Genomic DNA, 13,818 nt, shown 5'->3' on the forward strand with positions numbered 1-13,818 from the left:
GAAGGTTACACTGGGGTCCCAAAAATCTACTTGGAGCTGCAAAAGGGAACCACAAGCAAATCTCATGGAAAACCTCCCCTGACTTACTGGATGTAATTATGGGGAATAAATATTTCAAAGGCAATCACACCCAAAAATAGGATTTAGAGTCTGTGCCCACTTTCAATCCTGCAGCTGCCTTCTGCAGGATTCTGGGGCTTGTAGTTTAGGGAGGGGCTTTTCCCATTCTCACTAAACTACAAGCCCCAAGTCAGTAATAAACAATGTTTGAAAGGGAGACCAGTTGGTGTAGGTTACATTTCAGGGGAAGGAGTTAGGAAACAACTGCTGCTTCGCCTCTCTCTCGGGCTTCTTCCCCGTCTCCCAAGTCTTCCCTTTGGCTTCATACACATCCTAGAAGCCCTCATTAGCCATGGGGCAAGGATGCAAAAAATGTTTTAAAAGCAAGTAGCTTCCTTCTTTATCAACATTCCCCATGGCACTTAAATTACCGTTTTCATGAATGACTTTCCAATAACTTTGAAGCATAGGTTATTTTTAGTGCCAGTGTGAGAGAGTTTATTTCCAGTGTGAGAGAGTATATCAGATTACAGAAAAATATTTAGACAAAGAATGACACTGGACATACATACATACAGATTCTATGCAACTACATTGGATTTACAATTACATGGCTAACAAACAAGGGGGAATTACATTTTCACTCAACATTCACACCACATGTAAACACATACATCCTCAAGCATTCAAATATTACCATATCATTTTCTCCCTCCTTGGAGAAGCACCTGTAGGGCCAGACCCTGCTTTCCTGCAGCCTGTCAATGCATAGCTCCATAACTTCCACAACACCCTAACTTCAAAATGCCAAAACTTCTTCCCTAAGAATAATGCCAAGGACCAGATTTCTGTTTTCCATACAGCAGAACCGGATTCCCTGCACAAAATCCAAGGCTCCAAAAGCACACTTTTTCCTCTTCCCTTGAGAAAGAAGCCCCAAGGTAACCAGGCTGTTGATCTTCTTGATTGGTGTTGATCTTATGTTGACTTCCTTCTTAACCTTGTAAACATTTCTGTTATCACTGTCCCAATTCTTACCAGACTTTACTTTTCAAATCTTATTAACAGGTTTTAATCACAGTCCAGAAAGCAGGTAGTTAGTCACTGCAGGCCTTAATGTTATACTGGTGTCTCCAAAATTATTAGCTCCATCCATACATACTTCCATTCACTCCCACACATCATTATATCAAATCCACATTTATCAAATCTGGAATGATATTTTTGTGACACCGTAATACCCGATAGTAATGTGCACCCTAATTTTGGCAATGTGTTTTAGCTAAAAAGGATGCACATTTGACTCAGGAAAATATGGTGTCTGTCTAGAAACTTTAGTAAAAAAAAATCAGCACAAAAACAGTGGTTGAATTATTTATGGGTCAATGTGAGAACTGTATTTTAATTCCTACTTTTGGTTAGTCAGACACAGGTTAATGACATCATCTACTGAGGTCTTCAGACAGCATGGTGGCATCAGTAGATATTTGTGGAAGATCTCCTCGATCCACATCTGCCCATGGCAACATACTGAAACTTCTCCCACCCTTCCTGCTCTCCACTAGCAATTGAATGGAAGTGAAGAAAGCTATCACAGTTCAGCAGTGGGTGGTAACCAGAAGCAACAATGAAGTCCAAAATGCTGGATTCTTATGCTATACAGGACCTTAACCTAACAAATAAGATGCATTGGACACAATGGGATTTATTTCCAAGCAAAGATGTAAAATGAAGGTACGTAGCTGCAGTGAGTGTGGGGTGGATAAACCTCTCTCAACCGTGGAAAATTATTCTAAACCCAAAATCACACTAAAATGTGGTTGGATGTTTCCTTCCCATCAAGGTGTCTGGATGTTTGATCAAAAAGTAGTCAATAGACATTTTTTTAAAGAATGTGGACCGTTTATTTCACATATAACAAAATATGTAAAATGCTAGCAAGTCTTGTAATTAAACAGAAGGCAGCACAGAGAAGCCATTTAAAGTAAGTAATTTTTCAGAATGATAACAATATCTTCATATGTCTCTTAGGGAAGTGGAAAGTCAATTTTAATATTCTTTTGTTTTCCTTTTGTGTTTGTTAGTAAAAGAAGGGGGTTAGTTTTAAATATAATAGTACCATGTGTGAAAAAATGTATTCTACTCACTTTGTCATGAATTACTTTTCAATGACTTTAAAGCATAGGATCTTTTTATTGCAATTTCCAGTGTGAGAGGGTATATGAGATTACAGAAAAACATTTAGACATACAGAAATACAGATTATATACAACTACAATTTACAATTACATGGCTAACAAACAAACAAAGGGGAATTACATTTTCACTAAACATTCACACCACGTGTATACACACTCATCCTCCGGCATTCAAATATTACCATATCATTTTCTCCCTCCTTGGAGAAGCACCTGTTAGGCCAGACCCTGCTTCCCTGTAGCCTTCCAAAGCATAATTCCAAAACTGCCATAATACCAAAACTTCTTCCCTAAGAACTTATCTTTGTTTTCCATACAGCAGAACCTGACTCCCTGCACAAAACCTAAGACTCCAAAAGGGCACTTCTTCCTCTTCCCTTGAGAAAGAAGGCCAAAGTGACCAGACTGCTCCCATGCAAATCTGCCACTCTCCATACGTACACTATCTCTCTCCTTCCCATAGAGCAGAGCATAGCGGGTGGAACAGACTCCTCGGGCTGTCACACTTTGAGCATTATTAGACTGAGTCTTTTATAAGAATATTGTGTTGATGTAATCCCAAAATTGTAAATTTATGATAGATGTCTTCCATCCTGGCTCCATCTGTTTACTGGCCAAATGTTGACTCTTCTTGATTGGTGTTGACAAACACAAGGCTCGTGTTGATTTCCTTCTTAACATAAGGAATGTTGCAAACATTTCTGTTATCACTGTCCCGTGTCTTATCAGAGTTTACTTTTCACTTCTTATCAACAGGTTTTAACCACAGTCCAGAAAGCAGGTAGTTAGTTATTGCAGACCTTAATATTATACTGGTGTTTCCAAAATTATTAGCTCCATACATCCTTCCATTCTTCCATTCACTTCCATTCATATTAAATCCACATTTATAAAATCTGCATATTAAATTTTTATGACAACTTTATAAACTGTACAATAATAATGTACAGTTTATAAAGTTCAACATCTTTATTAATGACTTAGATGAGGGGTTAGAAGGCAATGGTCATCAAGTTTGCAGATGACACCAAATTGGGAGGGTTACCTAATACTCCAAAAGGCAGGAGCAGAATTCAAAACGATATTAACAGGTTAAAGAGATCATTGGCCAAAACTAACAATATGAAGTTCAACACAGACAAATGAATGATATTCCACTCAGGCAGAAAAAAGGCAAAGATACAGAATAGGAGACGCCTGGCTCAACAGTAGTACATGTGAAAAAGATCATGGACAACAAGTTAAACATGAGCGAATAATGTCGTGCAGCAGTTTAAAAAGCCAATGGGATTTTGGCATGCATAAATAGGAATCTAGTGTCTAGATCCAGGGAAGTCATGCTTCCCTCTATTCCACCTTGGTCAGACCACACCTGCAATCACACTGTGTCCAATTCTGAGCACCGCAATTGAAAGGAGATGTTGACAAGCTGGAATGTGTTCAGAGGAGGGAGACCAAAATGATCAAGGGTCTGGAGAACAAGCTCTCTGAGAAGCGGCTTAAAGAATTGGGCATGTTTAGTCCACAGAAGAGAAGGCTGAGACATAATGGCCATGTATGAATATGTGAGGGGAAGTCATAGGGAGGAGGGAGCAAGCTTGTTTTCTGCTGCCCTGGAGACTAGGACGTGGAACAATGGCTTCAAACTACAAGAAAGAAGATTCCACCTGAACATAAGGAAGATCTTCCTGACTGTGAGAACTTTCAGCAGTGGAACTCTCTGCCCCAAAGTGTGGTGGAGTCTCCTTCTTTGAAGACTTTTAAACAGAGGGTGGATGACCATCTGTCAGGGGTGCTCTGAATGCGATTTTTCTGCTTCTTGGCAGGGGGTTGGACTGGATGTCCTATGAGGTCTCTTCCAATTCTATGATTCTAATGGTAGTTATATTGCTGAAGTGCAAAACTCAAAAATTTCTGGATACTCTTAAGCCTTTGAGACATTAAAAGTGGTTACGAGTAAAATCATTACTTCATAATCTTCAAGAGTGGTGACTGGCAGTCTAGATGGCTTTCAGGCAAATTTTACCTGAAAAAAATAGGGAAACTCAGACATACAGAGCCCGTAGCTCTTATGTTCCCACCCCAGACGTACAGGATGGATCACTTTACATTCTTACGCAACAAGGTAAGGGAAGAACATGATTGCTATCTATAAGCAGCTGCTTTTTACCTACATATGAAGGATGTGAAAGAGAACCTCTAATTTTCCCCTAGCATGTAAGGGTGTGAGGAATTTGAAATGTCAAGGTTGCATGTACTGAAGGGATTTCCCAGGTTATCTTAGCTAGGTCATTCATTCTTAGCTTGACCAACTCACACATAGGATAAAGTAAGGGATCGGACTGTCATTCTGAGGCTAAAGTATGGGGAAAAGCCCTGCACACAGCAGAAGCTTTCCCAAATATATATGTACCTACTGGAAAAATGCAAGACACAATTCTGAATACTCTTAAGCCATTGGGACATTAAAAGTGACTACGACCAAAACCGCCCCTCCAGAATCTTCAAGAGTGGTGACTGTAAAATACATCATTTCAGTGCTTTGTTGCCAGCCTACACAGTTCTGCGTTTATTCAATTTACATCTGAAAAGCGGTTTTGAATTTCCCCAAATAGCATAGCAGATTTGGTCCTCTCTCTCTCTCTACCTACCCACCTATTTGAGAAGTGCTGCTTTAAACAGGATTTCCAAAACTCATCAGACACTTTCATGCAAACAAAGGTGTGCTTTCAAATTCAGAATATTTTTCATCATGAAAAAAGTCATAAATATTAAAATCAAGGAAGTAAAACGACTAATTTCTGAATAGAAAGGAAACACATTTTTTACATGACCACAAACAAATATATAAACAAACAGACTTTTGGAAAATATGGGGAAAATTTATTGAATATGTATTTAATGAGGGAAAGGGGTATAAGCCAGCAAGAGAAACAATGATATTTTGGAACGGTGAAACCAGTTGGTTGGTCCTGGTGAAGGGGGCACAAACTAAGGGTAAGGGGAAGAGGGGGGAAATTGTATAATAATAATTATAAAGAAATACAACATGCAAAAGTGGATAAAAGGTGTGTGGTGGAGTTATATGTAGTATAGTTGATATAGAAATTTAAAAATACTGATAAGAAATATGATTAAATATGTTTTTGATTTTTTTTACTGTTGGATTGTATATAATATGACATACTCTTTTGTCTAAGATACTGTAAAAAGAAAAAAGAATGTATGCTTATACATTTTGTTGGACAAATTTATAAATAAAATTTAAAAAAAAGAAAGCAAACACATTTACCACTGCAATGGTAAACCTACCTTTCTGGATTTAGGCTGTGGCACCTCTGGAGGTCCAGTGTGGGATTTAGTCCAGAAAAAGCCAATGAGTGGCATGGTAGCAAAGAATCCAGAGAGCGCTCCATGGTGTGCTTGCACATGCTTCTGCTGCTTGAGGCCCCATGTCCGATACCGATGGGAGAGGAGCAAACCAAGAGAGAAGAACACCACCATGGAGATCAGCACTTCCTTGTTGGCATAACTCAGCAAATCTCCACATTTCTTATAGACGTAGATGAAAGAGGCGATGCCCAAAAAAGTCCACATTTTGAAGTGTGCGTTGCGCTGGCTCTTCTTTTACAAGTTGTCTTGTAAATAGATGCCCTCTGAGCAGCAAGCTCCACACACATGCAAGCTTGACAAAAATATTTAAGCAATTGTAAAGAAGTTATGTTTCACACATGAAGTAAAAAGGGATAGAAAGTGCAGCGCAGAGTCAAACTTGCCAAACTTGAAAGGATATCAGAAAAAAAAACTTTGGTCATAAAAAGCAGTTTCCCCAGGGAAATAATGTGAATCTGCATGTTGAGGTCAACATGTATCCCTGGAAATGACACCATTTGTTTGTACACCAGTCTGTTGATTTCTGCCAGCACACATTTTTGAGGACTCTTAATGTTTCATGGACCAACAGAAGGGTCACCTGGAAAAAAAAGAAATGTGTATGTTTAAGAGAGTGACATTTTTAAGTAACATGTTTAAGAGAGTGAAATATCAAAATCCAGTCATGACAGAAGCAGTATGGATTTCAAACATGGCATTAAATTTCACTCATCTCTGTAATTTTTAGAGAACTCCCTTTACTAAAAAGTAAGTTACTAAAAGAGAGGGAATCATTGTGACCATGCCTTGTTTTCCAGAGGCATCTAGTAGGGCTTTACAGGAAACAAAACACTTGACTAAACAATTAGATCCAGGAAAACAAGAACAACAGTTTTGTAACATAGGGCTCTTGCATTCAATGTTTACTTATTTGTTTAAAGCATCTCTCTCTCTCTCTATATATATATATATATATACATACTCTCCCTCCTTTAGCTGGAAAAATTATCAGAGCAACTTACATGTCTAACAAAAATGAGGCCGAACTACGAGGCATTTTTGAGCCTCTTTGAGTACTATTTGGGAGAAAAGCCAGATACAGTGGGCTTTTGGTATAAACTGGGATTTGGTTCCACAGCTTCCATCTTTGGATCTATCTATGAATGCTTTGGAAGCTTTTAAACAGAGGCTGGATGGCCATCTGTCAGGGGTGCTTTGAATGCAATTTTCCTGCTTCTTGGCAGGGGGTTGGACTGGATGGCCCATGAGGTCTCTTCCAACTCTATGATTCTATGATTCCAATATTACATGTAATATAGAATGTACAATTATTATATTATTATTTATTATATTGTACTATATTATTATACCACAATATATATAATACACTACCAGTATATTATACTATTAGTATTATATAATATATTGTACTACATGATTAGTTATCTATATAAATAAAAATGTAATATTCAGCAGTATACAATTATTATATTATTATATTGTACTATAGTATTATACCACAATATATATAATACACTACCAGTATATTATATTATTAGTATTATATAATATATTATACTACATAATTAGTTATCTATATAAATAAAAATATATTATTCAGCAGTGGAACTCTCTGCCCCGGAGTGTGGTGGAGGCTCCTTCGCTGGAAGCTTTTAAACAGAGGCTGGATGGCCATCTGTCAGGGGTGCTTTGAATGCAATATTCCGGCTTTTTGGCAGGGGGTTGGATTGGATGGCCCATGAGGCCTCTTCCAACTCTATGATTCTATGATTTGTAGGATTAACATAACTCAAAAACCACTGGATGGATTGACACCAAATTTGGACACAAATTTGGACCCACCTATCAGGCCAACGAGTGACCATCACTCATAAAAACACTGAAAAACACAGCAGAAGAGACTTTGAAAGCCAAAAAACCCCAAAATTTACATTACAACGCATGTGCAAAACCACACACACATATATATCTAAATATAAAATAAATATATCTAAATATATATCTAAATAAAAATGTAATGTGTGTTTGTGATATTAACACAACTCAAAAACCACTGGGGGAATTGACACCAAATTTGGACACAAGACACCTAACAATCTAATGTATGTCCTTCACTCAAAAAATTGATTTTGTCATTTGGGAGTTGTAGTTGCTGGGATTTATAGTTCACATACAATCAAAGAGCATTCTGAACCCCGCCAACGATGGAATTGAACCAAACTTGGCACACAATTCTCCCATGACCAACAGAAAATATTGGAAGGGTTTGATGGGCAAAATGCCCTTTGGTTTTGGAGTTGTAGTTCACCTACATCCAGAGATCACTGAGGAGTCAAACAATGATGGATCTGGACCAAACTCTACACGAATACTCAATATGCCCAGATGTGAACACTGGTGGGGTTTGGGAAAAATAGAATCTTGACATTTGGGAGTTGTAGTTGCTGAGATTTATAGTTCACCTACAATCAAAGAGCATTCTGAACCCCACCAACGATGGAATTGAACCAAACTTGGCACACAATTCTCCCATGACCAACAGAAAATACTGGAAGGGTTTGATGGGCAATGTCCTTTGGTTTTGGAGTTGTAGTTCACCTACATCCAGAGATCACTGTGGACTCAAACAATGATGGATCTGGACCAAATTCTACACAAATACTCAATATGCCCAGATGTGAACACTGGTGGAGTTTGGGGAAAATAGAATCTTGACATTTGGGAGTTGTAGTTGCTGAGATTTATAGTTCACCTACAATCACAGAACATTCTGAATCCCACCAACGATGGAATTGGGCCAAACCTGTTACACAGAAGCCCCATGTGGGCCACAGCAACGCGTGGCAGGGGACAGCTATATATATGTTAACACACATATACACAAATATATACACACACATATACACACACAAAACACAGACTGGGCCACAGCAAAGTGCGACAGGGGATGGCTAGTGTATATATATATATGTATATATATACTCATACATACATATATGGAGATTGAAGGGTTGCTTGCCTTAGGCCTTCTTTCTTCTGGCTGGGCAAGCTGGCCAGGCTGTATTTTGCATTTGTTTCCCGCCTTGATGGAGTTTGGGGTTCCCTCTGCCTCAGTTTCTCTCAGGAAGGTAAACAAACCCGGCTTTTTGTCCCTTCTAGGCCACCTTCTCCACCTTTCCCATCCTAGAGGCAGAGCCAAGCCACCGGCCGCTTCAGACTCCAAGGTGCGCTTTGGGATGCAGGATGCTCTGGCTCTGAGCGAAGCACAAGGGGAGAGGCCTCAGGGAAGTGGGCGGGGCCCATGCAAATGAGCCGCGCGCTCTCCTCCAATCCCTCCCTCCCTGGCGCCGCCGCCGCGCGCTTCCAAGCCCAGCCCTTCCCGGCCAATCCGCGCCGCTAAGCTGAGATGGTCTTATGGCGCTCGGGCCAATGGGAGGAAGGGGTAGGCGGGGTTTCGGGTCCCGCGGGAGCCTAGTGCGATGTGACGTAAGACGCGCGAGAGAATCGTCCTTTTTTTTTTTTGACATCGGGTGGGCAACGGCTCTCTTGTTGCCATGGTGACAAGACGGTCGCTAGCAACGGCGTGGCGCATGGGCTTCAGAGGCGCATGCGTAGTAAAGCCAACACATCTAATCCAACAGCGGGGTTATTTTTAAGACTTCAACTCCCAGAATCCTCAGCTGCTTTGGCCAATGATCAGAGATTCTGGGAAATGAAGTCCCGAATACACCTTGGAAAGAGAAGTTCCCCAATATCTTGAAACCGAGATACAAATAGTAATGATAATTTAATATATAATTTATTATTTAATAATTATGAATATTAATTTTTTTATATATAAAGGTGTGTGTGTGTGTGTGTGTATATATAGGTGTGTGTGTGTGTGTGTGTATATATATATATATATAAAGGTATATAGGTAAAGGCTGTCATTAAGTCCAGTCATGTCTGACTCTGGGGTGTGGTGCTCATCTCCATTTCTAAGCCGAAGAGCCTGCGTTGTCCATAGACACCTCCAAGGTCATGTGGCCGGCATAACTGCATGGAGCGCCGTTACCCTCCCGCCAGAGGGTAACTCACATTTGCCAGAGGGTAACTCACATTTGCATGATCTACTCACATTTGCATGTTTTCGAACTGCTAGGTTGGCAGAAGCTAGGGCTGACAGCGGAAGCTCACGCCACTCCCCGGAATCGAACCTGCGACCTTTCGGTCAACAAGCTCAGCAGCTCAGCATTTTAACCCACTGTGCCACTGGGGGCTCCCATATATATATACACACACATACACACATAGACATATATATATATATATATATATATATATATATAATATTAATACTATTGCATTATATTATACTATATATATATGTATGTATATATTTATTTATTTACCTTACTTATATACCGCTGTTCTCAGCCCGAAGGCGACTCACAGCGGTTCACAACAAATACGAACAGCAAAAATTCAGTGCTACAGTATAGAAACAGTTAACAACCTAACACATTACACAATTAATAAACAGTTACTACAATACCCATTCACTGTTGTCTCGTCATCAAAAACATGTTCCAGATTCGTCATCCATTGTTCCATTCCAGTGTTCATTAACCAATCATTGCACTAATTATTGGAATGCCTGCTCAAACAGCCAGGTCTTCACTTGCTCGGGGGTCGCATAACTATATATATACACACACACATATACATATACATATATATATATAATATTAATACTATTGCATTATATTATACTACACATTATATATGTATATATTATTTATTTATTTATTTATTTATTTACGACATTTGTATGCTGCCCTTCTCCCCCCAAAGGGGACTCAGAGCGGCTTACAGTAATATATACATGTTGTTGTTCATTCATTCAGTCGTTTCTGATTCTTCGTGACCTCATGGACCAGCCCACGCCAGAGCTCGCTGTCGGCTGTCATCACTCCCAGCTCCTTCAAGGTCAATCCAGTCACTTCAAGGATGCCATCCATCCATCTTGCCCTTGGTCAGCCTCTCTTCCTTTTTCCTTCCATTTCCCCCAGCATCATTGTCTTCTCCAAGTTTTCCTGTCTTCTCATGATGTGGCCAAAGTACTTCATCTTTGCCTCTACTATCCTTCCCTCCAATGAGCAGTCAGGCTTTATTTCCTGAAGTATGGACTGATTGGATCTTCTTGCGGTCTAAGGTACTAATATCATATTATTAGTAGTAGTATAATATTGTAATATAATATTATCAATATTATATGTATATACATTATATTATATTATATTATATTATATTATAAGCACAGTGCAGGAGATAAGAAGTAACGGCCTTCCTGGCCCCTCTCTTGTAGTAGTAGTAATAATAATAATAATAATACTTTATTAATACCCCGTCTCCATCTCCCCAAGGGACTCGGAGAGGCTTACATGAGGCCAAGCCCAACGACAAAATAATGTGTACAGAAAGAAAAGTTATCACCAAACTTTATAAAATACTGTTGGAGTGGAAGACCGAGAAACACCAAAACAAAAACTGCCTCACAAAATGGTCAAGAAATATAGGGCGTATAATAAGAACAAAAGATTGGGAGGAGATTTGGAATAACAAATTGAAGTGGATAAATTCATATGACCTGCACGAGAACTGGCTAAAGATGATGTACCGTTGGTACATAACACCCAGTAAGCTAGCAAAATGGTACAAAAATACACCGGGACTATGCTGGAAATGCCAGAAAAAAAGGAACCTTTTTCCATTGTTGGTGGGCATGTGACAAAATTAAAAGATCTTGGAAGGAGATACATACTATAACAGATAAAATCTTAGAAGTCAAGAAAGAAATGAAGGCGGAATACTTCCTCTTAGGCATTTTTGATTTTGAATTGGACAAGAATAAAGACAGGCTGCTCTTTCATATGATGTCTTCATTCTGATCTCATAGCAGCAATTGGTGCTGGAAGGGGGGGGGGGGGCTCCCAACTGATAATAACACACACACACACATATATATAATACATGTATGTGCATGTGTATATATATATGTGTGTGTATATATATATATATATACTCAATTTGCTTTTGAAATGATAAAAAATAAATAATATGACTGATAACGAGAGGCTTTCTCCCCACTGTCAATGAGGAAAGACATTGGCATGCCAACTGATATGGGCCAGATGTCAATGCCTTGGTCCTTTCATTAGTGGCAGCTACTTCCTGGCGGATGTCAGGTGGTGCAATACCAGTCAAACAGTATAATTTCTCCAGCGATGTAGGGTGTAGACATCCTGTGATAATGGGTCATGTCTCATTAAGGGCCACATCCACTGTTTTAACGTGGTGAGAGATGTATTCCACACTGGGCATGCATATTCAGGAGAAGAGTAGCAAAGCGTGTCTGGTTGTGATCCCCAGGTTGTGCCAGTCAGCTTTCATACAGTGTTCTTTCTAGCAACCACTTTTTGCTTGATAGTCAAGCAGTGCTTCTTGTACGCAAGAGCACGGCCCAGACAGGAATGGGCAAGCTTCAGGCATCCAGGTGTTTCGGATTTCAAATCCCACAATTCCTAAAGGCCTATCTGTTTTGGACTTCAGCTCTCACAATTCAAAACAACCTACAGGTTTTGGACATCAACTCCCACAATTCCCAACAGCCTACCTGTTGTGTACTTCAACTCCCACAATTCCCAACAGCCTACCTGTTGTGTACTTCAACTCCCACAATTTCCAACAGCCTACCTGTTGTGTACTTCAACTCCCACAATTCCCAACAGCCTACCTATTTTGGACTTCAACTTCCACAATTCCCAACAGCCTACCTGTTTTGGACTTCAACTTCCACAATTCCCAACAGCCTACCTATTTTGGACTTCAACTTCCACAATTCCTAACAGCCTACCTGTTGTGTACTTCAACTCCCACAATTCCTAACAGCCTACCTGTTGTGTACTTCAACTCCCACAATTCCTAACAGTCTGCCTGTTTTGGACTTCAACTCCCACAATTCCTAACAGCCTACCTGTTGTGTACTTCAACTCCCACAATTCCTAACAGCCTACCTGTTGTGTACTTCAACTCCCACAATTCCTAACAGCCTACCTGTTGTGTACTTCAACTCCCACAATTCCCAACACTCTGCCTGTTTTGGACTTCAACTCCCACAATTCCTAACAGCCTACCTGTTGTGTACTTCAACTCCCACAATTCCCAACAGCCTACCTGTTGTGTACTTCAACTCCCCACAATTCCTAACAGTCTGCCTGTTTTGGACTTCAACTCCCACAATTCCCAACAGCCTACCTGTTGTGTACTTCAACTCCCCACAATTCCTAACAGTCTGCCTGTTTTGGACTTCAACTCCCACAATTCCCAACGGCCTACCTGTTGTGTACTTCAACTCCCCACAATTCCTAACAGTCTGCCTGTTTTGGACTTCAGCTCCCACAATTCCCAACAGCCTACCTGTTGTGTACTTCAACTCCCACAATTCCTAACAGCCTACCTGTTGTGTAGTTCAACTCCCACAATTCCTAACAGCTTACCTGTTGTGCAGTTCAACTCCCCTAATTCCTAACAGCCTGCCTGTTGTGTACTTCAACTCCAATTCCTAACAGCCTACCTGTTGTGCAGTTCAACTCCCACAATTCCTAACAGCCTGCCTGTTGTGTACTTCAACTCCCACAATTCCTAACAGCCTACCTGTTGTGCAGTTCAACTCCCACAATTCCTAACAGCCTGCCTGTTGTGTACTTCAACTCCCACAATTCCTAACAGCCTACCTGTTGTGTACTTCAACTCCCACAATTCCTAACAGCCTACCTGTTGTGCAGTTCAACTCCCACAATTCCTAACAGCCTACCTGTTGTGTACTTCAACTCCCACAATTCCTAACAGTCTGCCTGTTTTGGACTTCAACTCCCACAATTCCTAACAGCCTGCCTGTTGTGTACTTCAACTCCCACAATTCCCAACAGCCTACCTGTTGTGTACTTCAACTCTCACAATTCCCAACAGCCTGCCTGTTTTGGACTTCAACTCCCACAATTCCTAACAGCCTACCGGCTGTTAGGAATTGTGGGAGTTAAAGTCCAACACACCTGGAGGGCTGAAGTTTGCCCATGCCTAGTCCAGAGTGATTCCCAGGTGTTTTGGTGTCCTGCAATGGGAT

The 13,818-nt window shown here is 40.3% G+C and overlaps 1 protein-coding gene across 2 annotated transcripts in view; it reads right to left on the bottom strand.

The window, feature by feature from the left end:
* Window positions 1–8,952, bottom strand: part of SQLE (squalene epoxidase) — a 31,594-nt gene extending 22,642 nt beyond the window's left edge. Inside the window, exons 1-2 of one of the 2 annotated variants that reach the window (XM_067467291.1) lie at window positions 8,671–8,952; window positions 5,571–6,231 (exon numbers count right to left, since the gene is read on the bottom strand). In XM_067467291.1, coding sequence (XP_067323392.1) covers window positions 5,571–5,855 — 285 coding nt within the window. In that variant the 5' untranslated portion in view covers window positions 5,856–6,231; window positions 8,671–8,952. Of the gene's footprint in view, window positions 1–5,570; window positions 6,232–8,643 lie in introns of both variants that reach the window. The other variant, XM_060775864.2, reaches the window with a different exon arrangement.
* Window positions 8,953–13,818: the final 4,866 nt, after the last annotated feature.

The sequence above is a fragment of the Anolis sagrei genome, chromosome 4 (genome assembly GCF_037176765.1).
Source record: "Anolis sagrei isolate rAnoSag1 chromosome 4, rAnoSag1.mat, whole genome shotgun sequence".
Classification (NCBI taxonomy): Eukaryota; Metazoa; Chordata; class Lepidosauria; order Squamata; family Dactyloidae; genus Anolis; species Anolis sagrei.